Source organism: Gadus macrocephalus, chromosome 21 (genome assembly GCF_031168955.1).
Source record: "Gadus macrocephalus chromosome 21, ASM3116895v1".
Lineage (NCBI taxonomy): Eukaryota > Metazoa > Chordata > Actinopteri > Gadiformes > Gadidae > Gadus > Gadus macrocephalus.
In genome coordinates, this window is record NC_082402.1 from 14,290,074 (window position 1) to 14,302,573 (window position 12,500).

General features: G+C 44.7%; 1 protein-coding gene across 1 annotated transcript in view; it reads left to right on the forward strand.

Annotated features, from left to right (window-relative positions):
• Positions 1-12,500, forward strand: part of aig1 (androgen-induced 1 (H. sapiens)) — a 17,737-nt gene that overhangs the window by 3,939 nt on the left and 1,298 nt on the right. Inside the window, exons 3-5 of the mRNA XM_060041653.1 lie at positions 704-805; positions 9,995-10,110; positions 10,726-10,891. Of these exons, the coding sequence (XP_059897636.1) occupies positions 704-805; positions 9,995-10,110; positions 10,726-10,861 (354 nt within the window). The 3' untranslated portion in view covers positions 10,862-10,891. The remainder of the gene's footprint in view (positions 1-703; positions 806-9,994; positions 10,111-10,725; positions 10,892-12,500) is intronic.

A 12,500-nucleotide genomic window follows, 5' to 3' on the forward strand; every position in this document is an offset into this window, starting at 1 on the left:
TCTGTTTTTTTTTATCTTTCTATATATTTCTTTATAGATTATTTTTATATTATCTATCTATTTTATAATACAACACTATATATTATCATATAATGCATATCATTTTCTAACGTCTGTGTCTAACCTCCCACGTGCTTCATTAATGCTTCACGTTCACCCATTAATGCACACAATCATTCGTTCACGCATAAGTTGACCCATTGAGACACACATTCATTCAGCCATTTACACATCAGCTGCAGCTTCAACCTTGCTAGGCAGCAAGCAGAGGGTCAGGAGCAGTTAGGTGCCTTGCTTAAGCACATGTAGGAGGGACTGAACCAGCAACCTCTCCAGCTGCCAGACATCCTGTTCTACCTCCTTTAGTACACGCATTACAGTAAATACAGACACAACACTGTCCCTCAGCACACACAGAACAGTAAATACAGGTCTACAGACAGAACGTCTGTGTAATGTCTCTCACCCCCTCCCTCTCTCCCCCTCCCTCTCCCCCTCACCCCCTCCTTCTCTCCTCCTCCCTCTCTCCCTCTCTCCCTCTCCCCCTCTCCCTCTCCCTCTCCCCCTCTCCCCCTCTCCCTCTCCCCCTCTCCCTCGCCCCCTCTCTCCCTTGTCTTCTTCTTCTCCCTCTCGCCCTCTCTCCCTCTCTCCCTCTCCCTCTTCCTCTCCTTTTCCTTCTCCCTCTCGCCCTCTCCCTCTGCAGTGTGTTGTGACCATGTTCTGGGCCCTCTACCTCTATGACAGAGACCTGGTGTATCCAAAGCTTCTGGACAGCTTTATACCCCAGTGGCTCAACCACGGAATGGTGAGTTCAAACCACAACTTTATCAACACCCCTTTTCTAACAGAGTGCGATTGGTTCAAAATATTGTTGAGGCATAGCCAATCTGGATCTGGTTGCCTTTAAAAAAAATATTTTTATACTAAGGCCGAGGATGTGGTTTCCATGACGATACATGATATATTACTTATATTCACTGTTATATTGAACTTTTAAATTTAAATATATATATTTTGTATATAATGTATAGTTTTTTTAATGTTGCTAAGCAACAACTAACAACAGCCATATCATTGCTTCACATAGCTTGTAGAAAGACATTGCGATGAAGATAAGACCAAACTATTAAATATGCAACATGTGTGAAGTAAATCACCGGGGCTCATCCCACCTTGTAATTGAATACATTCATAGGTAATTTGAACTGAAGCAGATTATACAAAGGGAACTAAACACACCTTTTATCGGTTGGGTATTTCTTCATCAAGCCTACCTTTTTCTGGGGTTATTTCTGTCTGTGAAATGTGAATGTTTTATACATAAAAATAATTTGAAATGTAAAGTTAAGCATTTACAATTGTATACTTCTGGGCAGCCCCCAAGCCAGTCCATCTAAACCTTTTGTCTTCACCAAATTCTGAAGACTGGAAATCAATGTTCAACTTTAGGAGACTTTGCAATCCTCATTAGATTTGGACAAAAATTATATGTATCAATAAAGAATATATAAAAATATAAAATGTATTACATAATAATATGTAATGTCTAATAATATATCATTATAGTATAGATATTAAGAATAATATATCTAATAATAATAATAATAACCAATAATCAATACATAAATAATTATAATCAAAGATCCACCATCAAGATACCTGTAGCTTATAGCTTGGGAACCACCATGGTGTTGGCGGTAAGGAGGCTACACAGTGTACTTTATAAAGAGCCAGTCGGCCCTCTGTTTCACATGGATCTCCAACATCATTTGATTAAAAAAATGTGTTTGGGCTGAGAGTTTTAGGCAAGAGTGCTATCCCCATGGTTACGACCCACACCAACGTTATGATTCTTTTTTAGTAGGTTTGTAGTTTTTTAATTTCAGTCGTTGTGTAACTGTTATGAGCATTTTAATAAGCAACGTTGTGTATGAAATCCGCCACACACCAGGTTTTATTGGTTTACTGGCTCTTTAAGAGGTCAAATGACTGGAGGCTGGAGGACCCCTACTACGGGGCTCCTGGGAGCCGGAGGGCCTGGCAGGGCCGGAGTCTCCCCCGGAGAACCACTGGCTTGTAGACAGTACACAGGGGACCGGCGCCAGAGAGGTCACATGACACGGCAGGCTCTCTGATTTGCAAGTCAAACAAGGATTCAAACTCTCCACCCCGGGTCAACTACTTTGATCCTGCTCCTTCCCTCTGACGATCAGCTGGCTGATTACAGCGTTGGTTGTGTGAGAGAGAGAGAGAGAGAGAGAGAGAGAGAGAGAGAGAGTGGTTCAATCACAACTTAACCAATTTGATTAAAGTATTTTCATTAGAAATTTGAGTGACAAATTTGTTTATGACGGGGATTTTTTGCACTGATGAGATTGTGTGTGTGTGTGTGTGTGTGTGTGTGTGTGTGTGTGTGTGTGTGTCCTTGCATCTGTGGGTGCGTGTGTGTGTGTGCGTGCTTGTGTGTGTGTGCTTGCGTGTGTGGGTGCGTGTGTGTGTGTGTGTGGGTGTGTGTGTTTGCTTGCATGTCTGCTCTTCCAGTACTCATAAGAATGATGTCACAGAGGCTGTTATGGTTGCGTTGCTAGGAGACCAAACCAGTTTGAATCAAAACACCACATCAACACTAAACAGCTGAGAAGTGTGTGTGTGTGTGTGTGTGTGTGTGTGTGTGTGTGAGTCTGTGTAGTTTCTGTGCGTTTGGGTGTATATGCATGTATGTGTGTGTGTGTGTGTGTGTGTGTGTGTGTGTGTGTGTGTGTGTGTGTGTGTGTGTGTGTGTGTGTGTGTGTGTGTGTGTGTGTGTGTGTGTCACGTATACATGTGTGTGTCTGAGAAGGAGGAGGACAGTGGGGTTGTAAATGTTTTGGGGCATTCCACGGTATCACCCTTGTTTGTTTACGCCTGTCGTCGCAGCAACCACATCTCCAGTCCTCCCCCCCCCCCCCCATGTTCAGAGCGAGAGGGAGACAGGGAGAGAGAGTTATAAGGAGTGGTGGTTTAACAACAGTTTGTCGACTCAACGTCGCCCCCTGTTGACAAACACGAAAGTGTACATGTCTGTGTCTACAGAGCAGTGCACACAAACGTGCAGGGATAGAGACTGTGTTAGACTGTGAGAGTGTTTCTTCACTACATTATGAAAATGCTCTGCATTGCCAGTCCGCAACCCTGAAGCGGCGCTTTTGAAAGTCTGTCTGTGATTCCACCGTTTGCAAGCTCAACAAGATTGAACTTTGACCTCAAGCACTGCACATTGCTCTCACTGATACACATTCAACGTCCCTGTACCGTTGGTGTGTGTGTGTGTGTGTGTGTGTGTGTGTGTGTGTGTGTGTGTGTGTGTGTGTGTGTGTGTGTGTGTGTGTGTGTGTGTGTGTGTGTGTGTGCGTGTGTGTGAATGTATTTCGATGTTATATATTCAGACGAAGAATATGCTGATCTTACTAAAGCATTAAGAAGAAAGAAGCAGCCTTTATTAGGAGGAGCCGCGGGAAGCGGTCGGTAGTTTCATCTAAAAATACTCAACATAAAAATGCACATCTTGAAGGGCATTTATTGTGAAAGGCATACCTATAATCTTGTTGCTCTGACAACGTATCAGATTTTCATCTCTGATTTCGGGAGATAAAATAGAGAGAGACAGCAAGGGAGAGAGGAGGAGAGAGAGAGACAATTTAAGAGAGAGCAAGAGAGATGACAGGAAGAGAAGGGAGAGGGGGAATACATTGCTTATGAAGATATTTAAAGATGATTAAAGCTCACTGTGTTTGTCAGGCCGACTGGGGGTGCGTTCAGGAGGTTGAAGCAGTTCACAGGGTTGTGAAATATGAAATGTTGTGTGTCTGACAGGTCGTTGTTTTTATCAGCACCGCACCACCGCTGGGGTTGAGAGTGTTTGTGTGTGTCTGTCTGTCTGTGTGTGTGTGTGTGTGTGTGTGTGTGTGTGTGTGTGTGTGTGTGTGTGTGTGTGTGTGTGTGTGTGTGTGTGTGTGTGTGTGTGTGTGTGTGTGTGTGTGTGTGTGTGTGCGTTTGTGTAAGCATGCGTGCAATTGTATGCATGTGTATATCTGTATATATGTATTTGCGTGTTTGTATGCTTATTGTGGTGGAATTTGACCTCAAGGCGACCCACAAACATAGCAACATGGAACGTGAGGACCATGTACGCTGGGGGAAAGGCAGCAATGATAGCGGAGGAAATTAGGAGATATAAAATATCTCTCCTTGGTCTGGGAGAAACCAGGTGGCTCCAGTCAGGGCAGGTCAAGCTGGCGAGTGGAGAGACCATCCTCTACTCTGGACATCCAGATGACTCTGCACCACACACTCAGGGAGTAGCATTCATGTTGTCCAAAGAAGCACAGAGGGCCCTGATCAGCTGGGAACCCATCAATTCAAGGATCATTACAGCCAAATTCCAAACCACACACAAGAAAATAAACCTCCAAGTGGTACAATGTTACGCCCCCACCAACGACACTGATGATGAAACCAAGGACCAATTTTACAACCAACTACATCACATTCTACAGTCCAGGAAAGAAAAGGACATCATGATCTTGATGGGAGACATGAATGCAAAGATAGGTGGAAACAACAACGGCTACGAGCTAATAATAGGAAAAGAAGGACCAGGCATCATGAATGAGAATGGAGAGAGATTTGCAGAAGCCTGTGCAGACAACAACTTGGTCATCGGTGGGTCAGTGTTCCAACACAAGAACATCCATAAAATAACATGGGTGTCTGCTGACCACATCACAGAAAACCAAATTGACCACATCTGCATCAGCCAGAAGTTTAGGCACTCACTGCTGGACGTTAGAGCCAGAAGAGCAGCAGACGCAGGGTCTGACCATCACCTCCTCACAGCAAAGATTCAGCTGAAATTAAAAGCCATGAAACACAGAGAAGGAAGGGTCAAATTTAACATACAACAATTTCAGGATATAGGTACAACAGAACTCTACAAAATCGCACTGCACAACCGGTATCAAGCACTGGAAATAGAAATAGAAACCCCCAGGGAAGTGGATGAGATATGGAAAGGTCTGAAAAACATGTGGAAAGACACATGTGAGGAAGTAGTAGGGAGACGAAAGACAGACAACAAACCCTGGCTTTCCACAGACACCACCAGAAAAGTGAGCGAGAGGAGGGGGGAAAAGGAGGCATTAAACAGAAGCAAAACCAGAGCAACCAAGATGGCAGCACAGAGAGACTATGCAGCAGCAAACAAGGAAGTGAAGAAAAGTGTAAGGAGAGACAAGAAGAAATACATTGAGGATCTAGCACAACAGGCAGAAGAAGCAGCAGGAAAGAACAACCTGAAGGACCTATACCTAACCACTAAAAAGCTCACAGGCAGATTCAGACACACACAGGCACACATTAAAAATGCACAGGGTGTACTCCTCACAACCAAGGAAGACCAAGTGAAGAGATGGACTGAACACTTTAGAGCACTGCTCAATAGGCAGGCCCCACATCTGACAGCAGAAATCCCACCATCACCAAACTTGGTGAAGATAAACTGCAATCCCCCCACCAAGCCAGAAATCAAAAAAGCCATTAAGACATTGAGAGGAGGGAAAGCAGAGGGACCCGACGGTATTCCAGCAGAAGCCTTGAAAGCCGACATCGAAACCTCTACCAACATGCTCTACCACCTGAAAACCATCTGGGAGGAGGAATGTGTCCCATCAGACTGGAAAGATGGACACATTGTGAAAATCCCAAAGAAAGGAGACCTCAGGGACTGCAAGAACTACCGCGGAATTATGCTCCTATCAACTCCAGGGAAGGTGCTCAACCGGATCCTGCTGGAGAGGCTTCAGAAGGGGTTGGGTGAGAAACTGAGGGAAAACCAGGCCGGCTTCAGGGAAAACAGATCCTGTGGAGACCAAACCGCCACCCTCAGGATTATCATTGAGCAGTCCATCGAATGGAACACTTCTGTCTATGTAAATTTCATAGATTTTGAAAAAGCCTTCGACAGTGTGGATAGGGAGATGCTGTGGAAACTGACGGCCCACTACGGGATCCCAGCAAAAATAACCAACATCATTAGGAGCACCTACCAAGGGATACGATGCCAAGTCCTCCATGAAGGATGCATATCTGAGCCTTTTGAGGTCCTGACTGGTGTGCGGCAAGGGTGCTTGCTCTCTCCACTTCTCTTCCTCCTCTGCGTAGACTGGATCATGATACAAGTAACCTGCAATAGCCGAACTGGCATACAGTGGAGCCTGACAGAGCAGCTAGAAGATCTGGATTTTGCTGATGACCTGGCACTACTGGCTCACACACATCAACAGATGCAGGAAAAATCAGGCAAGCTGGAGGATACCGCTGCTCTGCTCGGGCTCAAAACTAACTCATCAAAAACCAAAGTAATGAGAATTAACAGCAACAACAACACTCCCATAACCATGAACCAAAACCAACTAGAGGAAGTAGCCAGCTTCACGTATACCTGGGGACTATCATTTCTGTGGATGGTGATACAGAGGAGGACGTCCGAGCCAGAATTGGAAAGGCAAGGGCAACATTCAACATGCTCAACAATATCTGGAAGATGAAAAACCTGTCACTCAAGACCAAACTACAAATCTTCAACTCAAACGTCAAGTCCACCCTTCTATATGGCTCTGAAACCTGGAAGACCACCACTAACATACTCAATAAGCTGCAGACTTTCACCAACCGGTGCCTCAGACGCCTCCTGGGAATCTACTGGCCCAACACCATCTCAAACGCCAACCTGTGGGAACTCACCAAACAAGAAACAATAGAAACCCAAATCCGGAGGAGGAAATGGAAGTGGATAGGCCATACACTCAGAAGACAGAAGTCAATCACGAAGCAAGCCCTAACCTGGAACCCACAGGGCAAGAGGAAGAGAGGCAGACCGAGAACCACCTGGAGAAGAACAGAAATGAAGAAAGAAGGGCTGTCCTGGCCTCAACTGGAGCGGAGGGCCCAAGACAGGAGAGGATGGAGGGGTTTTGTCGATGGCCTATGTTCCTTTGGGAACTTAAAGGCCTAAGTAAGTAAGTAAGTCTTTAAGGATAAAGAGTCATTCGAACTTATTAATAATTAGGCTAATTTATATAAGTAATAAACTTAATAATCCGAGGCCTACGGCGGGAGTTCGCCCTGCGTCTCTCCAAGAGGTCCGCCAGGAGCAGTTCATTGCTTTGGCAAAAGCAAGGACTTCTTATACAGTGGCAGGCAGGTCTCAGGATGCTGAGAACAGCTCTGCTCCCCAATAAATCGATGGAATTGGTTAATCACATAGTAAACAATGGACGAAACTCCTCATGATGCGACGGAAGAATCCATATGTTGTTTTCTTTTCACCATCTATGCTGGACGAGTTGCGTACTGTACATTGTACCCAGTATTTGGCAGGAAGTTGGGCCTGGCGTGCAAGGGTGTGTGGTTTGGTTGCGATGGGGTGGATCCTCTGATGGATGGGGCGCTGAAATGTCTGCCGTGGTTTCTGGGTGAAGAGATGGTCTTCAGTCCGGCGAAAGTCAAATACAAGAGCTTTGAATAATTGGATGATTACTAGCTGCTAGAAGCCTACTCACACATCCAATCGCACATCGCATAAACATTTATGTAAACACAAACACGCACAAAAACACACACACAAGCATTGGCACACAAACATTCAAGAAAAAACTCACGCATGCACAAATACACATCAACATAAACATACACATGCCGGCCCAACCACCCCTAAAAGTATCTGTATATAGCCTGCAAGCTGTCAACAGAGCTGTTACTTTGTGTTAAGATGTTTTTTTAAATGAATGAAATTAAATGTTCATGTAACTTGCTTCGCAGAATAATACAGTACTTGTCATTTCTATAAATAAATAAAGCACTTTTAAGACTTTAAACAGTAGAGAGAGAGAGAGAGAGAGAGAGAGACTGTAAATAAAGGTACACACTACTTCCTTTTGGAGAGAGGATACTGATGTATTCTGTAGTGCGAGTGCACTGATCAGAATCAGACACCAAAACAGGAATAATGTAACTCAAATTCCCCACACACACACACACACACACACACACACACACACACACACACACACACACACACACACACACACACACACACACACACACACACACACACATACACACACACTGACAAAGACACACACACACACACATAATATTCCAGTAGTGTGTCGGTGTGGGTGTGTGTGTGTATGTGTCCGGTAGCACGTGTACACGTGTGTGTGTTTGTGTGTTTGTTGAATTTACATTCTGCGCGACTGGCTCAGGAACGTGACCAAAAAGAGAGTTCACAAAGGAACCGCTTTCAAAAGTTATTTAGTTTCCTTCTCAATTTCCTAAAAATAACCAAAACACAACAAATGACATTGCTGTGTGTGTGTGTGTGTGTGTGTGTGTGTGTGTGTGTGTGTGTGTGTGTGTGTGTGTGTGTGTGTGTGTGTGTGTGTGTGTGTGTGTGTGTGTGTGTGTGTGTGTGTGTGTGTGTGTGTGTGTGTGTTATATAGTGTATGCAATTTGAGCTGAAGCCAACCTACGAACAGCTCTAATTGGAGGTCCCCTTTAACAGAGCGTAGTGCAAACCGGAAACCAGGAACCATGAAACCTTTCCTAAAGGGAAAAAATACTTATGGTGTGTTCGAGATGCATCGTAAACAATCGGCACCGGTTGCAAAGTGGGAAAACTCCCAGCTTTCATGCAGCATTTCACAGTGGCACTCCCCTTTGGTCGTAAGATCTCGGGTCTCTGAGAGTCCAACGAGTTCAGTGAGGTTGACCCTACAACTCGACAAACAAAGATGGCTGTGCCCGTCATGAGATGTATTTTCTTTTAGCTAACAATAGCAATGACTAGCCAATGACTATTCTTCCCTGACTCGTTGTGTAGAGATCCCCACAAAGACAAACGGGAATGCTATTAGTGTTACAAGCCAGGAAATAATGTCACAAGAGCAACTCGTGCGGGTGAAGTACGATGCATCTCGAACACACCATTACTACATCAATCATTTCTTTTAACAAAACCATTTTGACCAACTCTTCAAAATAATTGTGGATATGCCTCTGTAATCCAGTACCTTGTCTTGTTCATCCCCCTATTATTGCAGGATCCTTTGACTCTAATGAGCACTTTAAAGACAAAATTAGACAGAAACTTACCGAAACATAGCAGCCCTGTCATTAAGCGTTGAAATGTTGCGGGTGCCTTTGGTATTGAATGGTATGGGGCAGGATTTGACGTCACATAGGAAGCATCCATCCACACCGATTACAGAAAAAAAAAAAAGTCCCTTATGATGATGTTATAGCCTTCACGTTTCTGACAATAAAGCCCGGTGTTTCTACTAAACAGAAATCGCGTGCATACAAATCCAAATATGCAGACTAAAATCTGCCGTTTTAAAGACTAATCTGTCTTATCCATTCCTGTTTTATCTTTATTAAAGGGAATCATCCCATCGTCTGTAAAACATTTTCTGTCACTGGCTTTAAGATTAGTGCAGTTAGCGGCAAATCCCTTCCATTTTGACGGTTGTGTGTCTGTTGTGGGTTTTCATTCATTCACTCTCTCTCGCTTGTCCCCCTGTCCTTTGTCCCTCTGTCCATGTCTGTGTGCTGCCTCACCCCCGTCTCCCCCTCTCTCTCTCTGTCCCTCTCTGTGTGTCCCTCGCACTATCTATCCGCCTCACTCTATCTTTCCCTCTCTCTCTCTCTCTCTCTCTGTCCATCCCTCTCCCCCTCTGCCTCCCCCCTCCTCTTTATCCCTCTCTCCCTCCCTCCTTTTCACCGTCCGGCTCCTCCCCCTATTTCTCTGTCTCTCTCCTCCTCTCCCTCTCTGTGTTTCACTTTCGCTTACCCCTCTTGCCCCTCTCTTGCCCCTCTACCTCCCCGGTCTCCCTCTCTCTCCCACTCTCTCCCCCCTCTCCCTCCCTCCCTCCCGCTGCCCCCCTCCCCCTCTCAGCACACCACGGTGCTCCCGTTCATCATCATCGAGATGCGGACCACCTACCACCACTACCCCAGCCGCTGCTGCGGCCTCGGCGCCGTCTTCTGCTTCACCGTGGGATACGTGCTCTGGTAGGAGGAACCGCTTCCTGGCTCCGCCTCTTCCACTTCCTCTGCCTCTTCCACTTCCTCTGCCACTTCCTGTGTGGTCTGTCCAGACGACAGTAGGACAGGTTGTGTTGGGTTAGATTCAGTTACAATAGGCTAGGTGGTTTTAGGTTAGATTGGATTAAATTAGATATTGGATTGTTTTTTATTCCATGTCAGATTAGAATAGAGGTTGGTTTGGAGCAGAGTCAAATCGATTATATTTGATTAATTTGGATAGGAATATTCTTTATTGAATGATGTTATTATATTACATACAATTATCTTAATTTGAGATTATAAATAATTACCCCAGATTAGAATAGATAAAATTCCTTTGGAGTGGTTTGGATTTGATTCGGTTTATTTTGATTAGGTCATTTTAGGCAATAAGGACACTGCCTCGTCTCTATTTACTCCCTCTCTCTCTCTGTCTCTCTCTCTCTCTCTCTCTCCCTCTCTCTCTCTCACTCTCTCTCTCTCTCTCTCTCTTTTTCTCTCTCTCTCTCTCTCTCTCTCTCTCTCTCTCTCTCTCTCTCTCTCTCTCTCTCTCTCTCTCTCCCTCTCTCCCCCTGTGCTGATGTCTCTCTCCCTCCCCAGGGTGTGCTGGGTGCACAGTGTGACGGGGGTGTGGGTGTACCCGCTGCTGGAGCGGCTGGGCTCTGTGTCCCGGCTCTTCTTCTTCTCCTGCCTGCCCCCCTCCTCTCCCTCTTCTACGTCCTGGGGGAGACCCTGAACAGCTACATCTGGGACCACGCATACTCAAGTACTGCAATACTACTACTACATCAATACTAATACTACTACTGTATCAATGCTATATCTGGGACCCACGCATACTCAAGTACTGCAATACTACTACTACATCAATACTAATACTACTACTGTATCAATGCTATATCTGGGACCACGCATACTCAAGTACTGCAATACTACTACTGTATCAATACTACTACTACTACTACTGTATCAATACTACATCTGGGACCACACATACTCAAGTTATACAATACTACTAATACTAATACTTTATCAATACTACATCTGGGAACAGGCATACTCAAGTACTGCAATCCTACATTACTGCTACTATATCAATACGACAATACTACTACTATATCAATATTACAATACTACTAGTAGTTCTACTACGATACCAATAGTCCCAGTAAACACTGAGGGTGGAGTTGAGTGACAGAAACACACGTTATGACTTCCACTTTAGGCTTTCTGGCTACGGCCTTAAGGCAGCGTACAGGCGGCTCCAGGGGATTCCCCGACCTGACGTTCGTTCTGAATCATTAACCAAAACATGTACACACATTGGTCGATGATTAATAAAGGCTCAGCATAACCGGTGGACTTAACCGACTGGTTGGATGATCTGTCCGTCACTTATCTGGGTGTGCACTCATACGATACAATTTGGCATCTAATCAACATCACACCTAGTGGTAAATAGTGTTCCTTTAACATAGCACTTATACATTTTCTACAAATATATGTTTATGTTTTGCTTAGAAATGACTTGAACGTTATTATAAAGTGCTACGAATTATTATAATAACTTTAAAGGCAATAGAAATATATAACTTAGAGGCGGTATCTGCTTTATTTCGACGGCTATTAAAATAAAATTGTGAAGCCATTCAGAAGGATTAGCACGGCGGCCATCTGCTCGTCACGTTGTGCAGCCTCAGTGCCACGGCTCTGAGAAGGAGCTTACATCACATCCGTCCTCTGGGTGTCTGCACATGACGCTGTGTTCACAGCCACAAGGACCAGTGGATTGCTGTTATTTGCACAGAAGAACGGGGTGCTCCAGTGTAATTAGTGCTCATTGTCCCGTCAGACTGAGGGTCAACAGGACAGGCGTAGCGGTCCCCGAGCTGCCTCTCTACTCTACTCTAAATGGATGCAGCTATATATGATCAAATGAATAAGAATTGATAACATTTATTGAGGGGTTTTCTAGGTACCCAAAGCGCTTTACAAAGAATGTGTGTGTGTGTGTGTGTGTGTGTGTGTGTGTGTGTGTGTGTGTGTGTGTGTGTGTGTGTGTGTGTGTGTGTGTGTGTGTGTGTGTGTGTGTGTGTGTACGTTGTGTGTGTGTGTGTGTGTGTGTGTGTCTGTGTCTGTGTTGGAGGTATGACAGATAGGACTGAATTTAGGACTGCAACTGCCTCATCTACTTCTGCCAGTATTATGAATAATATCCTATCGTATCATATCATATTCAATATTCACTCAATGTGAATCAATAAATGTATCAATAGAAACAGATGACAGTAATAGTGTTGACAATAGACTCCGAATGTCAGAGGGGAATAGAACAGCCTTCACTGTAGTCTAACTGTAGTCTAACAGATCTCTCT